The sequence below is a fragment of the Odontesthes bonariensis genome, chromosome 12 (genome assembly GCF_027942865.1).
Source record: "Odontesthes bonariensis isolate fOdoBon6 chromosome 12, fOdoBon6.hap1, whole genome shotgun sequence".
In the NCBI taxonomy this organism is placed as follows: domain Eukaryota; kingdom Metazoa; phylum Chordata; class Actinopteri; order Atheriniformes; family Atherinopsidae; genus Odontesthes; species Odontesthes bonariensis.
In genome coordinates this window covers 37,265,367-37,286,180 of record NC_134517.1, presented here as the reverse complement: position 1 = coordinate 37,286,180, position 20,814 = coordinate 37,265,367, and the positions used below count along the sequence as shown (strand labels likewise).

Below are 20,814 nucleotides of genomic sequence, written 5' to 3'. Positions count from 1 at the left end.
GGCAAAGAGGCAAAGAAGCCAAGAGGCAAAGAGGCAAAGAAGCCAAGAGGCAAAGAGGCAAAGAAGCCAAGAGGCAAAGAGGCAAAGAGGAAAAGAGGCAAAGAGGCCAAGAGGCAAAGAGACCAAGAGGCAAAGAGACCAAGAGGCAAAGAGGCAAAGAGGCAAAAAGGAAAAGAGGAAAACAGGAAAAGAAGCCAAGAGGCAAAGTGGCAAAGAGGAAAAGAGGCAAAGAGGCAAAGAGACCAAGAGGCCGAGAGGCAAAGAGGCAAAGAGGCAAAGTGGCAAAGAAGCCAAGAGGCAAAGAGGAAAAGAGGCCAAGAGGCAAAGTGGCAAAGAGGCAAAGAGGCAAAGAGGCAAAAAAGCCAAGAGGCAAAGAGGCCAAGAGGCAAAGAGGAAAAGAGGCAAAGTGACCAAGAGGCCAAGAGGCAAAGAGGCAAAGTGGCAAAGAGGCCAAGATGCAAAGTGGCAAAGAGGAAAAGAGACCAAGAGGCAAAGTGGCAAAGAGGCCAAGAGGCAAAGAGGCCAAGAGGCAAAGAGGCCAAGTGACCAAGAGGCAAAGAGGCAAAGTGGCAAAGTGACCAAGAGGCCAAGAGGCAAAGAGGAAAAGAGGCAAAGAGGCCAAGAGGCAAAGAGGAAAAGAGGCAAAGAGGCAAAGAGGCCAAGAGGCAAAGAGGAAAAGAGGCAAAGAGGCCAAGAGGCAAAGAGGAAAAGAGGCAAAGAGGCAAAGAGGCCAAGAGGCAAAGAGGAAAAGAGGAAAAGAGGCAAAGAGGCAAAGAGGCAAAGAGACCAAGAGGCAAAGAGGAAAGGAGGCAAAGAGGCCAAGAGGCAAAGAGGCAAAGAGGCAAAGAGACCAAGAGGAAAAGAGGCAAAGAGGCAAAGAGGCAAAGAGACCAAGAGGAAAAGAGGCAAAGAGGCAAAGAGGCCAAGAGGCAAAGAGGAAAAGAGGCAAAGAGGCCAAGAGGCAAAGAGGAAAAGAGGCAAAGAGGCAAAGAGGCCAAGAGGCAAAGAGGAAAAGAGGAAAAGAGGCAAAGAGGCAAAGAGGCAAAGAGACCAAGAGGCAAAGAGGAAAGGATGCAAAGAGGCCAAGAGTTCACCTGAAAATCACCTGAAGAATCACTTTGAAAACACTTTGGGAACAGAATCTCTGAACCTTCGGCTGAAAATGTCAGAAATAACCGAGACAACGAGCCAAAGCAAACTTCAGTCAGCTTCTGTTAGCCTACTTTCCTTCCTCTCTGCTACACTTTATCAGCTTATTTATATTTTATTGTGTTATTTATCAGCTGATCTTCAGTAATAATTCATTCTGCAGGGATATAATTTACCTTCAGGGACTCATAAAGTTTAATTGAATTGAATCACTTCTCCTGTTTAAGTGTTAAAACTCATTTTGCATGGCTCTCACTTTAATTTATTCTACATTGTTTTCTTCTGAACAAATGCTCTGCATCACCATTGTGTTCGTAGTTCTAAATATGTAAAGCCGGACTCTAAAACAGCCAGATAATCAGCTTTTATGTGATCTTCTCGGTTGCAGTCGGCCTGTTAGCAGCAGTATTTGTAGAATTCTTTCATGGAGCTCATTTGGCTGGGCTCTGAGAGGCTGAGGGAGCTCGCTGTAATGCCTGCAGCCGCCGCCGCTCGCTCATTAGTTCCCCTCGGCTCAGTTTCTGACAGCCAGCCATCACCTTTGAGCTTCCAGACGGATGTGAGGTGGAATCTGCCAAAAAGGTCCTGCTGAAAGCCAAAGTCAGCTTAGGTTTGGGTTTCATTAGAGACTGCAGACAAACTGGCTGCTAATCACTGCCATTCATCCTCCGTCTGAGCACGTGCAGTACAGACCGAGGCCGGTGGCGTCCGATTCAAACGCCTGCTGAGCTGTAGGTGCTGCTCAGAGACTTCTGCGTCCCTCAGTGAGTGGGAGCATCACAAAGGATGGCAGCGGCTGTGTTCGAAACTGCCTACTACATACTACATACTGCATACTCATCGATCAGACAGTATGCAGAGCATTTACCCACAATGCATTTCGCTCCTGCCCGAGCCGAAATCAACCGGCCTGAAGCTGATTTCTCTTAAGCTCTAAACTCTGTAAACTTTAGCAACATTTGAAACATTTTCAGGTGAGAAAGTAGTCGTTTAGATCCCCAACGTGTTGAAAACCTGACAAAATACCGGCTGTTTACAATTTTGTTCCCACGAATTTGGCGCTACTAAAGCTAGTCGCAGTGAGCAACGCACTTCCTGTTATTTTCACAAAATAAAATACTCGTTGCCTTTTATCACAGGGAAAGTCTTTACCATACAATTGGTGCTTTTGTTTTAAAAACAGGAAGTGAACCTACCCTCGTTGTAGCTAGCTTGAAACTGCCGTTTTGACAGGAAATGACGATCGGCGACGTTACGTTGCATCTTGGGTAGTTTGAGTATGAGTAGTAACCTCATGATGCATACCCAACATTTAGGAGAATCTAGGATGCATCCGGGAACTTAAAAAAGTTAAAGTTAGTAGGAGAAGTATGCGGCTTCGAACACAGCCAGCGTCTCTTAGGCTGGAAGCTGCAGGTCAGCTAATGTTTACACAGATTCAAACTCCCGTCCTCTTTCAGATGTAACCATCTGAGGACCGACGGCGTGACGGGGAAACTGTGAGCTTCATCACAATATTCCCAGAACTCCATCACTGCAAACATTTCGTGTTGCTCACAAGGACCGTGTTGTTCTCTCTGTTTGAAGAACGGATACATTTATTCATCGGTTTGTGTTCCAGATGCAGCAAACATTCAGAGATTCAGAGTTTCCATTGACCGTCCTTTATCTCTGGAGAGTTTGTGAGACATAAACCCACCAACTCAAAGAAAAAGATGGCTTTTTGTTGCCCAGGATGTGAAAAACTGCAAAGAAACGTTTTTCTTTTGCTTTTCTCAGACGTTTAAAAGGTTAAACTCCCCATTTTACAACTACTATCAGCTGATTCTACTAGGGCTGGGCGAGTTAACTCGTTAATTATTTAAGCACGATAAATATTTTATCGCGCATTAACGCAGGTTTTATTATTGTCAAAGTCTGTTGAACGCATCACGTTCACACAGTTACAGCAAACACCACGAAGCATGGAGGAATAAAATAAAGATAATCGAGCAGGTAACATCACCGCTACAGGTGTGAAGCTCACGGAGCTAACCGGCGCTACTTCCTGTTTTACTTGTTTCAACATAAAAGCACGTATTTCAAAATAAATGTTTAAAAAAAGCTCCTGCTTTTACAGCCAAGTTGAATTGTCTTCTCAGCGTAGTAGTTCCAGTCTAAAATATCACTTAAAGGCAAAACACACAACTGATAGCAGCAAGTCATTCAAGGAAACAGACAGTGGAGCGAGGCTTCTACATAAAAACTACAGAAAGATGCTGATGTTAAAAGTGTGTTTGCACAACAAATGTTATGGCACTTTCATTCATATGGCAGCACATTTAAAATAAAGCTAAATGCTAAAAGCTATACGCTACTTTTGGATTCATTTTTGGATTCTGCGTACAAATGCGATTAATCGTGATTAATCAGGGAAATCATGTGATTAATCAGATTAAACATTTTAATCGTTGCCCAGCCCTAAATTCTACACATCTGCTGAATCTTAAAGCAGACGACCCAGGCGGCCCACATGTGTTTGTAGCTTTAATGTCCTGGAGGTTTTGGCCCTGCTTCAGCACACCTGATTCAGATTAAATGGATCTCTTCCACAGATTGTTCAGTTCTGCAGCAGCCTGTTAATGAGGCTTTCTTGATCTGAAAAGCCGCTGCTGCTGAGCAGCCGGATCAGAATCGTTCGGCCGGTTCTGGAGATGGTCAGACATGTAAATAAAGCTGAAATCCCTGCCCAGACGTTTCTGTCGGCGCTGATAATGACCACGGGCTGAGGCGCAGTCCTGCCGGGCCGCTCGGTCACAGAAGTAAATACGTTTAGACATTTTTGCTTGAAATGAGCAAAAAAAATCTGCCAATGGAACTAGTGAAAATCAGCTTGTCCAGATTTCTTGAAATAAGATGTGATATTTAGGACTTTTGAGTTAAAAGTGATCTTGAAATTAGCTTAAAAACCTCTTCAAATGAAGAAAAAAAGCTTGTTTCATATGATATGTGACTCAAAACAAGATGTTTTCAAGACTTTTTCATTTAACAAGATATTCCAGATGTATTGTCTTCAAACAAGTCCCTATATCTGGCTGAACTGGTGCTTGTTAGGCAGTTGTGTCTGATATTAAGTGTAATGAGATATTTTGACTAGAAATTAGACAAATATACTTGGTAAGACTTAGATTTTTTCCAGCGCTCCACCGAAGCAGGACCGCAGCCTTCAGCCCGGATCTGTGTGAGGACCTTCTTATTTTAGCCTCCCTGCTGTCTGATTCCTACATTCAAATGCATTTCAGTTAATCCATTTTTAAACAGGTGAGGAGGGATGAATAATTCAGAACGGCGCAGAACTCCAGATATTGTTCACCCGCCCGTGCCGACGCTCCTTTAATTCAAAGACAATGAAAAAAAAAGATCACTTTGCAGCAGCGACACGCCAGTGGGCAACTGCACACTCTGCTAATTGGACTGCCAAGTAGAAAAACACTTCGAAATACAATTTAACATCCTGTTGGCAGCCTCTGACATAACTGGGGCAAACACAATGAAGAATTAATGACAAGTGCCAGCGTGGGGCTATTTCCTTAGCCTCTGCATCCGTGAACGGGCCGTCGGGAGTTTACACGGAGGACAGAAAGATGCAGCATAATAACCGTGTTGACACCAGACACTTCCCACACCTTGAAAGGTGTCGGAGAAAGTGAGAGGATGTTATCTGACACTGACCTGCCCACGGAGCGTTAAAAAGAGAGAGCGTTAAAAAGAGAGAGCGTTAGAAAGAGAAGCTATCTCATGTGGCAGCAGGCTGAAAACAACTCTGACAATCAGATCCAGATCGATCATACTGTCTGATCGATCAGTATGCAGTATGGAAGTATGTAGTATGGAAGTATGTGGTTTGGAAGTATGTGGTTTGGAAGTATGTAGTATGGAAGTATGTAGTATGGAAGTATGTAGTATGTAGTATGGAAGTATGGAAGTATGTAGTATGGAAGTATGTAGTATGGAAGTATGTAGTATGGAAGTATGTAGTATGGAAGTATGTAGTATGTAGTATGGAAGTATGTAGTATGTAGTATGGAAGTATGGAAGTATCTCATGTGGCAGCAGGCTGAAAACTATTCTGACTATCAGGGTTTATAATCAGAGTCAGAGAATCAGAATCCTTTAAAGGTTAAAGGTCACCCCAAGGTCAGAAACCCAAGAGCTACATCTCAGACTCTGCGGGCCTCAGTCAGCATGTTAAAGGTTAAAGGTCACCCCAAGGTCAGAAACCCAAGAGCTACATCTCAGACTCTGCGGGCCTCAGTTAGCATGTTAAAGGTTAAAGGTCACCCCAAGGTCAGAAACCCAAGAGCTACATCTCAGACTCTGCGGGCCTCAGTTAGCATGTTAAAGGTTAAAGGTCACCCCAAGGTCAGAAACCCAAGAGCTACATCTCAGACTCTGGGGGCCTCAGTTAGCATGGTAAAGGTCAAAGGTCACCCCAAGGTCAGAAACCCAAGAGCTACATCTCAGACTCTGTGGGCCTCAGTTAGCATGTTAAAGGTTAAAGGTCACCCCAAGGTCAGAAACCCAAGAGCTACATCTCAGACTCTGCGGGCCTCAGTTAGCATGTTAAAGGTTAAAGGTCACCCCAAGGTCAGAAACCCAAGAGCTACATCTCAGACTCTGCAGGCCTCAGTCAGCATGTTAAAGGTTAAAGGTCACCCCAAGGTCAGAAACCCAAGAGCTACATCTCAGACTCTGCAGGCCTCAGTTAGCATGTTAAAGGTTAAAGGTCACCCCAAGGTCAGAAACCCAAGAGCTACATCTCAGACTCTGCAGGCCTCAGTCAGCATGTTAAAGGTTAAAGGTCATAACAGCACAGTTAGAAGCAGACTGAACAGGTGTGGCTTGTGTGGAAGGGCTGCAGGAGAAAGCCTCTTCTCTCTAAAAAGAACATGGCAGCACAGCTTAGGTTTGCAAAGCTGCATCTGAACAAACCACAAGACTTCTGGAACAATGTCCTTTGGACAGAGCAGACCAAAGTGGAGATGTTTGCTCATAATGCACAGCAGCACGTTTGGAGGAAACCAAACACAGCATATCAGCACAAACACCTCACACCAGCTGTCAAGCACGGTGGTGGAGGGCTGATGATCTGGGCTTGTTCTGCAGCCATTGAGTCCACCGGACTCCTCTGGATACTAGGGCTGGGCGATATCTCGATATTTTAATATATATCGATATATTTCTAAATGAGATATAACACGGGACAATATCGCTTGTATCGATATCGTTAATTTACTCAGCGACAACATGGAGGCAGAGTCTGCTGCAGAAGAGGAGTTGGTCAGTAAGAGAAAGAACAATGGCTCGATAATTTGGAGATGGTTTGGATTTAAAGTGGCAGACAACCAGCAACAAAATGTTTTCTGTAAAGAATGTCGAAAAGCTTTTGCAACTAAAGGCTCGAGCACGACAAATCTCTTCCACCACTTAAAACAGCGCCATAAAGTGCAGTATGAGGAGTGTGTCAAAATACGTCTCCCCAGCCTCCCCAGTTTTCTGCCCCGAAACAAACCCTGCAGCAAGTTTCATTGACCCATGCTGTACCTCACGAATGAACGAGTGACAAGTGGCGTGATATTACCAAAGCCGTGGCTTTCCATATCGCTAAAGACATGGCCCTAGGGACGCAACGTTGCGCGGCGAGTCCAGCGCAGCCAGCAGCCAACAGTAAACATGGCGCCCAAGCGGTACAAACGCTCGAAAGTTTGGTTACACATCCCTAAAAAAGACGACAACAGGGCAACTTGCAAAGTGAATATTTCACCAAAGGGAGGAAATACTACCAACATGCAATAACTATGAATGAATGTCGCGTTTTCGATCTGCTCCGGACTAACGTTGGTGAATCTGAACCCAGCAACGTTAGCAACGTTAGCATGTCCTCGGCTAACACTGCAGGTAACTAACTAACAAACACTGCCTATCATGTTAGCACCATTTGCCTGATTGTAAAAGCTGCTGTTAGTAACGGTTAAGGTTAAATGAATGCCTTCTCAGGCATTACATTTAGATGAAATCATGAGAGACAGAGCCTGACTGGCTCAGAGCCAGAGGCTGGTGGTACTACCCCCAGTTCACCTCTACCTCCAGCTTCTCCTTTCACCAGAGCAGGAAGAGTTAAATTACCCAGGCCAGGATAGACCAATGTGGACCTCACCGTTGTTGGGTTTGTGAGGTCATGACTCGTGTTACTTCTAAACTAAACAAAGTTGATGCTAATCGACCGGTTTGTTGTCCTTTTTCTCCAAATGAGAATCGATAAGGGAACCGACAAAGAACCGAATCGTTAAGCAGAATCGAAAATGGAATTGGAATCGTAAAAATCTTATCAATTCCCATCCCTACATGGCCCCCATATCCACAGTGGAGCAGACCGGCTTTGTACAGCTGCTAAAAACACTGGATCCAAGATACCAATTGACCAGTCGCAACTACTTCGCAAGAGAGGCGCTACCCAAAATGTACACGGATGTTAGAGCCAGTCTTGCTGCTTGGCTTGCAGCAAAAAATATATGACAGGCAAAATTCTCAGTAAAACACTGTGTGTGTTTAAGTGTTCTGTGTTAGGGTTACACAGAACTTACTATAATACACTTTGGATAATAGTATCTAATAAATTCCATAACTGTCTGTAATCATACACAAATAATTCATAATTAATGATAATAATTGATAACTGCACAGCACTTTGGTTGGTTTGGTTTTTAAGATGTGCTCTACAACAAACCTTTGACCTGATTATTATACCTTATTATTTATAAATAAATAATTAGTGATTTTAAAAAATGTTTTTCAATTGTGTGTGTTATATAGGACACAGTACGGATGATGCTCTCATGTAACGTGTACAGAAGTTGGTTTGTTACTTTTTGTTTTCATTTGTTTTTGCTCTTTTGTTATTTGTGCACAGAGATATCTATTTAAGTGTGAAATGTGCACAAAGAGATGCACTTAAGGTTCTGTTTACATTAATAAAGGTGCCTATGTGACCTATGTGCCCATATGTTTGTTTGTTTTTTAAAGGGTTTGCCTCTGGGGAAAAAAATATTCTAATATGCTATAATCCTTTGGGGTAAACCCCAATTACGTCACAGAAAAAATATCGATATATATCGAGTATCGCCATTCAGCTGAAAAATATCGAGATATGACTTTTAGTCAAAGTGTCAGAGTCAGATGTGAGGCCATCTGTCCGACAGCTAAAGCTGAAACTGGCTCATCAACAGCACAGATCCCAAACACAGCAGCAGATCTACAACAATCAGGGGTTCACTTAGTTTCTCACTCACTGCTGCTACCAGCTGCTGGATCTGGGGTTCACTTAGTTTCTCACTCACTGCTGCTACCGGCTGCTGGATCAGGGGTTCACTTAGTTTCTCACACACTGCTGCTACCAGCTGCTGGATCAGGGGTTCACTTAGTTTCTCACACACTGCTGCTACCAGCTGCTGGATCAGGGGTTCACTTAGTTTCTCACACACTGCTGCTGCCAGCTGCTGGATCAGGGGTTCACTTAGTTTCTCACACACTGCTTGTGTTTGTGTTCAGTAAATAATGACTCAGTATGTCAGGTGTTCAGGTTGGATTCACTGGATTTCAGCGCCTGGTGGATGTCCTGACATGTGAACCCTTAGAACTGACAGGGGGTGTACTTATTTTCCTCTCCAAACAGCTGGCGCTCAGACACAAACGTCGCACATTCTCCCTGCACAGCCCCAGCCTGACATTTCCCCGTCCCGGTTTCTGTCCGGATTACACAAACAGTCGGCGACCTTTTAAACCCGGCTGCCTCTGCCTGCTGCTCCCGGAGTTTATGCTAATTTATTCTAATCAACTCCACAGCTCCACACTCTCTGAGCGCACACAGAAACAGCTTTGACCTTCTCCTCTAACCCTCAACAAAAAGCACAGTCATTTACACTAACCTCCTCCTCCACCCGGAGCCAGAAACCTGCCTCAGACCTCCTTTCTGCACCGACTCTCTCGGTGTGTTATCCACCCCGCCACAGGCTAACTGATTAGCTTAATAACTCACCTCCACTCCATCCTCCTGCCTGTACTGCTTCCAGATGCGTCCGGTGTCGCTGTGGAGCAGCAGGTAACTGCTGACCCAGTCCCAGCTGTCGTGGCGTCCCTGCGTGGCCACGGCCGTCACCTCCATCTGCTCCCGGAGGTCCACCTGCAGCCACGGGTCCTGGTCCGTCACCAAGGGAGACCAGCCTCCTGCTCCTGTGTGTGTGTGTGGGGGGGGGGGGGGGGAGAAAACACAGGAAGTGAGGCTGGAAGTGGGCGTGGTGTCACCTGACTAAATCACCAGAAAAATCACCTGAAAATCACTTGAAAAATCACCTAAGAATCACCTGAAAATCAGTCAGCAGCAGCTTTATTCCACCTCAAAGCCTTCAGCTGGATCAGAGAGTCAAAAAGAACCAGAAGAAACAATCTTCTGGGCTTTTTTAAAAACTTTTCCTTGACCCAGATTTGTCAGAAAATGTCACCGGGAGTTCAAATGGATTCGGCTGCACTTATAACTGAAGTACAGCTCTGCAGCAACAGTGATGCTCATCGTGCTGCTTCATGCTGAACATCAACCAGCAGAAACATGACGGGTTAAAACTTTAAGGTGGAATTAAGAGGCTCCAGTAGCTGGACGAACTTCAGCCACAGTGTTCCCTTTGCTCTGACGCTCCTACTTCTCCTACTACTCCTACTAACTTTCTGAGTTAGTAAGCGAGTTTGAGTAAGTGAGAAGTTCCCGGATGCATACTAGATTCTCCTAAATGTTGGGTATGCATCATGAGGTTACTACTCATACTCAAACTACCCAAGATGCAACGTAACGTGACGTCGCCGATCGTCATTTCCTGTCAAAACAGCAGTTTCAAGCTAGCTACAACGAGGGTAGGTTCACTTCCTGTTTTCAAAACAAAAGCACCAATTGTATTGTAATGGCTTTCCCTATGATAAAAGGCAACGGGTATTATATTTTGTGAACATAACCGGTATGTAGTATGTAGTATGCAGTATGGAAGTATGTAGTATGTAGTATGCAGTATGTAGTATGCAGTATGGAAGTATGTAGTATGTAGTATGGAAGTATGTAGTATGCAGTATGGAAGTATGTAGTATGTAGTATGTAGTATGCAGTATGTAGTATGCAGTATGTAGTATGCAGTATGCAGTATGTAGTATGCAGTATGTAGTATGCAGTATGCAGTATGTAATATGTAGTATGCAGTATGTAGTATGTAGTATGCAGTATGTAGTATGTAGCATGTAGCATGTAGTATGCAGCATGTAGTATGTAGTATGTAGTATGCAGTATGCAGTATGTAGTATGCAGTATGTAGTATGCAGTATGTAGTATGCAGTATGCAGTATGTAGTATGCAGTATGTAGTATGCAGTATGCAGTATGTAATATGTAGTATGCAGTATGTAGTATGTAGCATGTAGTATGTAGCATGTAGTATGCAGTATGCAGTATGTAGCATGTAGTATGCAGTATGTAGTATGCAGTATGTAGCATGTAGTATGCAGTATGTAGTATGCAGTATGTAGTATGTAGCATGCAGTATGCAGTATGTAGCATGTAGTATGCAGTATGTAGTATGCAGTATGCAGTATGTAGCATGTAGTATGCAGTATGTAGTATTCAGTATGTAGTATGCAGTATGTAAGTATATAGTATGTGTAGTATGTAGTATGTAGTATGCAGTATGCAGTATGTAAGTGTATAGTATGTGTAGTATGCAGTATGCAGTATGTAAGTGTATAGTATGTGTAGTATGTAGTATGTAGTATGCAGTATGTAAGTATATAGTATGTGTAGTATGCAGTATGTAGTATGCAGTATGTAAGTATATAGTATGTGTAGTATGCAGTATGTAGTATGCAGTATGTAAGTATATAGTATGTGTAGTATGTAGTATGTAGTATGCAGTATGTAGCATGCAGTATGTAAGTATATAGTATGTGTAGTATGTAGTATGTAGTATGTAGCATGTAGTATGTAGTATGTAGTATGCAGTATGTAGCATGCAGTATGTGTAGTATGCAGTATGCAGTATGTAAGTGTATAGTATGTGTAGTATGTAGTATGTAGTATGCAGTATGTAAGTATATAGTATGTGTAGTATGCAGTATGTAGTATGCAGTATGTAAGTATATAGTATGTGTAGTATGCAGTATGTAGTATGCAGTATGTAAGTATATAGTATGTGTAGTATGTAGTATGTAGTATGCAGTATGTAGCATGCAGTATGTAAGTATATAGTATGTGTAGTATGTAGTATGTAGTATGTAGCATGTAGTATGTAGTATGTAGTATGCAGTATGTAGCATGCAGTATGTAGTATGCAGTATGCAGTATGTAAGTGTATAGTATGTGTAGTATGTAGTATGTAGTATGCAGTATGTAAGTATATAGTATGTGTAGTATGCAGTATGTAGTATGCAGTATGTAAGTATATAGTATGTGTAGTATGCAGTATGTAGTATGCAGTATGTAAGTATATAGTATGTGTAGTATGCAGTATGTAGTATGCAGTATGTAAGTATATAGTATGTGTAGTATGCAGTATGTAGTATGCAGTATGTAAGTATATAGTATGTGTAGTATGCAGTATGTAGTATGCAGTATGTAAGTATATAGTATGTGTAGTATGTAGTATGTAGTATGCAGTATGTAGCATGCAGTATGTAAGTATATAGTATGTGTAGTATGTAGTATGTAGTATGTAGCATGTAGTATGTAGTATGTAGTATGCAGTATGTAGCATGCAGTATGTAAGTATATAGTATGTGTAGTATGTAGTATGTAGTATGTAGTGTGCAGCATGTAGTATGTAGTATGTAGTATGTGGTTTGGAACACAGCCCAGGACTACAGCCCTGAACCTCCTGTAACGGAGGGAAGTTCTGCAGCCATGATGTCAGGATTCAAACAGACGGATTCAGTGGGTCTGTGGAAAGTGTTTCAGCTTTTATTTCCTTTCAGCTCACAGCAACAGAGCGTCTCTGGGGCGTCTCTGAATGACAACATGTGTCGGTACAACAAGTCTCCAACGACCTGCTCCAAGTCCACCTCCAGAAGAATTGGGACGCTGCCAGAAATGCAACGTGCAGTGATTTATAAATCAGTTTAAACTCACTGTGAAATGTTCTGAAGGTTTTCATCTGCTCGTCTTCAGTGAGACGTTAACAGAGCATCAGAATTGTTTTTTTTTTTTTAACATTTTTATTTAAATTTACTAGTTTACTTTGTCATTTTCCGTATTCATGTGTTTGTTGTATGTGTCTTGTACTGTTTACATGTCGATATTGAATTCTTAGAACTGTTCTTCTGGGGTGGGACTGTGGGAGGGATAAAAAACTGGGGGAAAATTATAGAGTGGATGGCTTCTCTGTTGCGCTGTACTGCTACATTGCTACCTGTGAAATTGCTTCCAATAAAGAAAGTCTGTATAAAGTATAAAGGAGCATCAGGGAGGCGTGAGAGGAGGACTCCACCCTGCATCTGCAGTCACTCACAGAGACTCCTGACTCCAGGAAAAAGACTGAAACCAGTGAAAACATGGAGCCAAAAATAGCTCCTAAATCCGTCGGTCCAGGTAGAAATAAAGCTCCACTGCGACCCCCTGCTGGGGTCCTTTAAACCGTAAACAATCCTTTTTCCAGGGCAGAGGAAGCTGCAGAATCACTCACGCATGCTGTAAACAAAGAGCTGAGAGGCAGCAGACAGGCCGAGGCTCGTCTGAGAATATCAACTCTGCTGCTTCTCCAAGCAGCCAGAAGTCGAGTTAAGTCTCCAAATGAAGCGTCTGTGTGCTGGGACTGAGGAGGACCTGAGGAGGACCTGCTGGGACTGAGGAGGACCTGAGGAGGACCTGCTGGGACTGAGGAGGACTGAGGAGGACCTGCTGGGACTGAGGAGGACTGAGGAGGACCTGCTGGGACCTGAGGAGGACCTGCTGGGACTGAGGAGGACCTGCTGGGACCTGAGGAGGACCGAGGAGGACCTGAGGAGGACTGAGGAGGACCTGAGGAGGACTGAGGAGGACCTGAGGAGGACCTGAGGAGGACTGAGGAGGACCTGCTGGGACTGAGGAGGACCTGAGGAGGACCTGAGGAGGACCTGAGGAGGACCTGAAGAGGACCTGCTGGGACCTGAGGAGGACCGAGGAGGACTGAGGAGGACCTGAGGAGGACCTGAGGAGGACCTGAGGAGGACTGAGGAGGACCTGCTGGGACTGAGGAGGACCTGAGGAGGACCTGAGGAGGACCTGAGGAGGACCTGCTGGGACTGAGGAGGACCTGAGGAGGACCTGCTGGGACTGAGGAGGACCGAGGAGGACCTGAGGAGGACCTGAGGAGGACTGAGGAGGACCTGCTGGGACTGAGGAGGACCTGAGGAGGACCTGAGGAGGACTGAGGAGGACCTGAGGAGGACCGAGGAGGACCTGAGGAGGACCGAGGAGGACCTGAGGAGGACCTGAGGAGGACTGAGGAGGACCTGCTGGGACTGAGGAGGAGCTGAGGAGGACCTGAGGAGGACTGAGGAGGACCTGAGGAGGACTGAGGAGGAGCTGAGGAGGACCTGCTGGGACTGAGGAGGAGCTGAGGAGGACCTGCTGGGACTGAGGAGGACCTGAGGAGGACTTGCTGGGACTGAGGAGGACTGAGGAGGACTGAGGAGGACCTGCTGGGACCTGAGGAGGACCGAGGAGGACCTGAGGAGGACTGAGGAGGACCTGAGGAGGACCTGAGGAGGACTGAGGAGGACCTGAGGAGGACTGAGGAGGACCTGCTGGGACTGAGGAGGACCTGAGGAGGACTTGAGGAGGACCTGCTGGGACTGAGGAGGACCTGAGGAGGACCTGAGGAGGACCTGCTGGGACCTGAGGAGGACCGAGGAGGACCTGAGGAGGACTGAGGAGGACTGAGGAGGACCTGCTGGGACCTGAGGAGGACCTGAGGAGGACTGAGGAGGACCTGCTGGGACTGAGGAGGACCTGAGGAGGACCTGAGGAGGACTGAGGAGGACCTGCTGGGACCTGAGGAGGACCGAGGAGGACCTGAGGAGGACTGAGGAGGACTGAGGAGGACCTGCTGGGACTGAGGAGGACCTGAGGAGGACTGAGGAGGACCTGAGGAGGACTGAGGAGGACCTGCTGGGACTGAGGAGGACTGAGGAGGACCTGCTGGGACTGAGGAGGACTGAGGAGGACTGAGGAGGACCTGCTGGGACTGAGGAGGACTGAGGAGGACCTGCTGGGACTGAGGAGGACTGAGGAGGACTGAGGAGGACCTGCTGGGACTGAGGAGGACTGAGGAGGACTGAGGAGGACCTGAGGAGGACTGAGGAGGACTGAGGAGGACCTGCTGGGACTGAGGAGGACCTGAGGAGGACTGAGGAGGACCTGCTGGGACTGAGGAGGACCTGAGGAGGACTGAGGAGGACCTGCTGGGACTGAGGAGGACTGAGGAGGACTGAGGAGGACCTGCTGGGACCTGAGGAGGACCGAGGAGGACCTGAGGAGGACCTGAGGAGGACTGAGGAGGACCTGAGGAGGACTGAGGAGGAGCTGAGGAGGACTGAGGAGGACCTGCTGGGACTGAGGAGGACCTGAGGAGGACCTGAGGAGGACCTGCTGGGACCTGAGGAGGACCGAGGAGGACCTGAGGAGGACTGAGGAGGACCTGAGGAGGACCGAGGAGGACCTGCTGGGACTGAGGAGGACCTGAGGAGGACTGAGGAGGACCTGCTGGGACTGAGGAGGACATGAGGAGGACCTGAGGAGGACCTGCTGGGACTGAGGAGGACCTGAGGAGGACCTGCTGGGACTGAGGAGGAGCTGAGGAGGACCTGAGGAGGAGCTGAGGAGGACCTGAGGAGGACCTGCTGGGACTGAGGAGGAGCTGAGGAGGACCTGAGGAGGACCTGCTGGGACTGAGGAGGAGCTGAGGAGGACTGAGGAGGACCTGAGGAGGACCTGCTGGGACTGAGGAGGACCTGCTGGGACTGAGGAGGACCTGAGGAGGACCTGAGGAGGACCTGCTGGGACTGAGGAGAACCTGCTGGGACTGAGGAGGACATGAGGAGGACCTGCTGGGACTGAGGAGGACCTGAGGAGGACCTGAGGAGGACTGAGGAGGACCTGCTGGGACTGAGGAGGACCTGAGGAGGACCTGCTGGGACTGAGGAGGAGCTGAGGAGGACTGAGGAGGACCTGAGGAGGACCTGCTGGGACTGAGGAGGACCTGAGGAGGACCTGAGGAGGACCTGAGGAGGACCTGCTGGGACTGAGGAGGACCTGAGGAGGACCTGCTGGGACTGAGGAGGAGCTGAGGAGGACTGAGGAGGACCTGCTGGGACTGAGGAGGACTGAGGAGGACTGAGGAGGACCTGAGGAGGACTGAGGGGGACCTGCTGGGACTGAGGAGGACCTGAGGAGGACCTGAGGAGGACTGAGGAGGACTGAGGAGGACCTGCTGGGACCGAGGAGGACCTGAGGAGGACCTGAGGAGGACTGAGGAGGACCTGAGGAGAACCTGAGGAGGACCTGCTGGGACTGAGGAGGACCTGAGGAGGACTGAGGAGGACCTGAGGAGGACTGAGGAGGACCTGCTGGGACTGAGGAGGACCTGAGGAGGACCTGAGGAGGACTGAGGAGGACCTGCTGGGACCGAGGAGGACCTGAGGAGGACCTGCTGGGACCGAGGAGGACCTGCTCCCTCTGGGGGTTTCCCTCACTCTCACCTCCATTCAGCCCTGAGCTCGCAGCTCTGGCCTCGCGGTCTTCTTTCCTGATCCAATCGGGCCGATCCCCGTTCTTTAAAACCCTTTGTTGCCCTGAATCTGCCTCCAACAGAAGCCTCTGCTCCTCCATCCTCTGCATCCATCCTCTGCTCCTCCATCCTCAGCATCCATCCTCTGCATCCATCCTCTGCTCCTCCATCCTCTGCTCCTCCATCCTCTGCATCCATCCTCTGCTCATCCATCCTCTGCTCATCCAGCCTCTGCTCCTCCATCCTCTGCTCCTCCATCCTCTGCATCCATCCTCAGCTCATCCATCCTCAGCTCCTCCATCCTCAGCATCCATCCTCTGCTCCTCCATCCTCAGCATCCATCCTCTGCTCCTCCATCCTCTGCTCCTCCATCCTCTGCATCCATCCTCTGCTCCTCCATCCTCTGCTCCTCCATCCTCTGCTCCTCCATCCTCTGCTCCTCCATCCTCTGCTCCTCCATCCTCTGCATCCATCCTCTGCTCCTCCATCCTCTGCTCCTCCATCCTCTGCATCCATCCTCAGCTCATCCATCCTCTGCATCCATCCTCTGCATCCATCCTCTGCTCCTCCATCCTCTGCTCCTCCATCCTCAGCATCCATCCTCTGCTCCTCCATCCTCAGCATCCATCCTCTGCATCCATCCTCTGCTCCTCCATCCTCTGCTCATCCATCCTCAGCTCATCCATCCTCAGCATCCATCCTCTGCATCCATCCTCTGCATCCATCCACTGCTCCTCCATCCTCTGCTCCTCCATCCTCTGCTCCTCCATCCTCTGCTCATCCATCCTCTGCTCCTCCATCCTCAGCATCCATCCTCTGCATCCATCCTCTGCTCCTCCATCCTCTGCTCCTCCATCCTCTGCTCCTCCATCCTCAGCATCCATCCTCTGCTCCTCCATCCTCTGCTCCTCCATCCTCAGCATCCATCCTCTGCTCCTCCATCCTCTGCTCCTCCATCCTCAGCATCCATCCTCTGCTCCTCCATCCTCAGCATCCATCCTCTGCTCCTCCATCCTCTGCTCCTCCATCCTCTGCTCCTCCATCCTCTGCTCATCCATCCTCTGCTCCTCCATCCTCTGCTCATCCATCCTCTGCTCCTCCATCCTGAGCATCCATCCTCAGCATCCATCCTCTGCTCCTCCATCCTCTGCTCCTCCATCCTCAGCATCCATCCTCAGCATCCATCCTCTGCTCCTCCATCCTCTGCTCATCCATCCTCTGCTCCTCCATCCTCAGCATCCATCCTCTGCTCCTCCATCCTCTGCTCATCCATCCTCTGCTCCTCCATCCTCAGCATCCATCCTCTGCTCCTCCATCCTCTGCTCCTCCATCCTCTGCTCCTCCATCCTCAGCATCCATCCTCTGCTCCTCCATCCTCAGCATCCATCCTCTGCTCCTCCATCCTCTGCTCCTCCATCCTCTGCTCCTCCATCCTCTGCTCATCCATCCTCTGCATCCATCCTCTGCTCCTCCATCCTCTGCTCCTCCATCCTCTGCATCCATCCTCTGCTCCTCCATCCTCTGCTCCTCCATCCTCTGCATCCATCCTCTGCTCCTCCATCCTCTGCATCCATCCTCTGCATCCATCCTCTGCTCCTCCATCCTCTGCATCCATCCTCTGCATCCATCCTCTGCTCCTCCATCCTCTGCATCCATCCTCTGCTCCTCCATCCTCTGCTCCTCCATCCTCTGCATCCATCCTCTGCATCCATCCTCTGCATCCATCCTCTGCTCCTCCATCCTCTGCTCCTCCATCCTCTGCTCATCCATCCTCTGCTCATCCATCCTCTGCTCATCCATCCTCTGCATCCATCCTCTGCTCCTCCATCCTCTGCTCCTCCATCCTCTGCATCCATCCTCTGCATCCATCCTCTGCTCCTCCATCCTCTGCATCCATCCTCTGCTCCTCCATCCTCTGCATCCATCCTCTGCATCCATCCTCTGCTCCTCCATCCTCTGCATCCATCCTCTGCTCCTCCATCCTCTGCTCCTCCATCCTCTGCATCCATCCTCTGCTCCTCCATCCTCTGCTCCTCCATCCTCTGCTCCTCCATCCTCTGCATCCATCCTCTGCTCCTCCATCCTCTGCATCCATCCTCTGCTCCTCCATCCTCTGCATCCATCCTCTGCTCCTCCATCCTCTGCATCCATCCTCTGCATCCATCCTCTGCTCCTCCATCCTCTGCATCCATCCTCTGCTCCTCCATCCTCAGCATCCATCCTCTGCTCCTCCATCCTCTGCTCCTCCATCCTCAGCATCCATCCTCTGCATCCATCCTCTGCATCCATCCTCTGCTCATCCATCCTCTGCTCCTCCATCCTCTGCTCCTCCATCCTCTGCTCATCCATCCTCTGCATCCATCCTCTGCTCCTCCATCCTCTGCATCCATCCTCTGCTCATCCATCCTCTGCTCATCCATCCTCTGCTCCTCCATCCTCTGCATCCATCCTCTGCTCCTCCATCCTCTGCATCCATCCTCTGCTCCTCCATCCTCTGCATCCATCCTCTGCTCCTCCATCCTCTGCATCCATCCTCTGCTCCTCCATCCTCTGCATCCATCCTCTGCTCCTCCATCCTCTGCTCCTCTGCTCCTCCATCCTCTGCTCCTCCAGCCTCTGCATCCATCCTCTGCTCCTCCAGCCTCTGCTCCTCCAGCCTCTGCTCCTCCAGCCTCTGCTCCTCCATCCTCTGCATCCATCCTCTGCTCCTCCATCCTCTGCATCCATCCTCTGCTCCTCCATCCTCTGCATCCATCCTCTGCTCCTCCATCCTCTGCATCCAGCCTCTGCTCCTCCATCCTCTGCTCCTCCAGCCTCTGCTCCTCCATCCTCTGCATCCATCCTCTGCTCCTCCATCCTCTGCATCCATCCTCTGCTCCTCCATCCTCTGCTCCTCCATCCTCTGCTCCTCCATCCTCTGCATCCATCCTCTGCTCCTCCATCCTCTGCTCCTCCATCCTCTGCATCCATCCTCTGCTCCTCCATCCTCTGCATCCATCCTCTGCTCCTCCATCCTCTGCTCCTCTGCTCCTCCATCCTCTGCTCCTCCATCCTCTGCATCCATCCTCTGCTCCTCCATCCTCTGCATCCATCCTCTGCATCCATCCTCTGCTCCTCCATCCTCTGCATCCATCCTCTGCTCCTCCATCCTCTGCATCCATCCTCTGCTCCTCCATCCTCTGCATCCATCCTCTGCATCCATCCTCTGCTCCTCCATCCTCTGCATCCATCCTCTGCATCCATCCTCTGCTCCTCCATCCTCTGCATCCATCCTCTGCTCCTCCATCCTCTGCTCCTCCATCCTCAGCATCCATCCTCTGCTCCTCCATCCTCTGCATCCATCCTCTGCTCCTCCATCCTCTGCATCCATCCTCTGCTCCTCCATCCTCAGCATCCATCCTCTGCATCCATCCTCTGCATCCATCCTCTGCTCCTCCATCCTCTGCTCCTCCATCCTCTGCTCCTCCATCCTCAGCATCCATCCTCTGCTCCTCCATCCTCTGCATCCATCCTCTGCATCCATCCTCTGCTCCTCCATCCTCTGCTCCTCCATCCTCTGCTCCTCCATCCTCAGCATCCATCCTCTGCTCATCCATCCTCTGCTCATCCATCCTCTGCATCCATCCTCTGCTCCTCCATCCTCAGCTCATCCATCCTCTGCTCCTCCATCCTCTGCTCATCCATCCTCTGCATCCATCCTCTGCTCATCCATCCTCTGCTCCTCCATCCTCTGCTCCTCCATCCTCAGCATCCATCCTCTGCTCATCCATCCTCTGCTCATCCATCCTCTGCATCCATCCTCTGCTCCTCCATCCTCAGCTCATCCATCCTCTGCTCCTCCATCCTCTGCTCATCCATCCTCTGCATCCATCCTCAGCTCATCCATCCTCTGCATCCATCCTCAGCATCCATCCTCAGCTCATCCATCCTCAGCTCCTCCATCCTCTGCTCATCCATCCTCTGCTCCTCCATCCTCTGCTCATCCATCCTCTGCATCCATCCTCTGCTCCTCCATCCTCTGCTCATCCATCCTCTGCTCATCCATCCTCTGCTCCTCCATCCTCTGCTCCTCCATCCTCAGCATCCATCCTCTGCTCCTCCATCCTCTGCTCATCCATCCTCTGCTCCTCCAGCCTCTGCTCCTCCATCCTCAGCATCCATCCTCTGCTCATCCATCCTCTGCTCCTCCATCCTCTGCTCATCCATCCTCTGCTCCTCCATCCTCAGCATCCATCCTCTGCTCCTCCATCCTCTGCTCCTCCATCCTCTGCTCCTCCATCCTCTGCTCATCCATCCTCTGCTCCTCCATCCTCAGCATCCATCCTCTGCTCCTCCATCCTCTGCTCATCCATCCTCTGCTCCTCCATCCTCTGCTCCTCCATCCTCTGCTCATCCATCCTCTGCTCATCCATCCTCTGCTCATCCATCCTCTGCATCCATCCTCTGCATCCATCCTCTGCATCCATCCTCTGCTCATCCATCCTCTGCTCATCCATCCTCTGCTCCTCCATCCTCTGCATCCATCCTCTGCATCCATCCTCTGCATCCATCCTCAGCATCCATCCTCTGCTCCTCCATCCTCTGCATCCATCCTCTGCTCCTCCATCCTCTGCTCCTCCATCCTCTGCTCATCCATCCTCTGCTCCTCCATCCTCTGCTCATCCATCCTCTGCTCATCCATCCTCTGCTCCTCCATCCTCTGCATCCATCCTCTGCATCCATCCTCTGCTCCTCCATCCTCTGCATCCATCCTCTGCATCCATCCTCTGCATCCATCCTCAGCATCCATCCTCTGCTCCTCCAGCCTCTGCTCCTCCAGCCTCTGCTCCTCCAGCCTC

At 49.3% G+C, this 20,814-nt stretch overlaps 1 protein-coding gene across 7 annotated transcripts in view; it reads right to left on the bottom strand.

The window, feature by feature from the left end:
* The window catches only part of cntnap5a (contactin associated protein family member 5a), a 243,768-nt gene that overhangs the window by 177,121 nt on the left and 45,833 nt on the right, over window positions 1–20,814 (bottom strand). For 6 of the 7 annotated variants that reach the window (XM_075480316.1, XM_075480317.1, XM_075480321.1 and 3 more), the window contains one exon: window positions 9,224–9,417. In XM_075480316.1, coding sequence (XP_075336431.1) covers window positions 9,224–9,417 — 194 coding nt within the window. Of the gene's footprint in view, window positions 1–9,223; window positions 9,418–9,548; window positions 9,933–20,814 lie in introns of those variants that run through there. The other variant, XM_075480319.1, reaches the window with a different exon arrangement.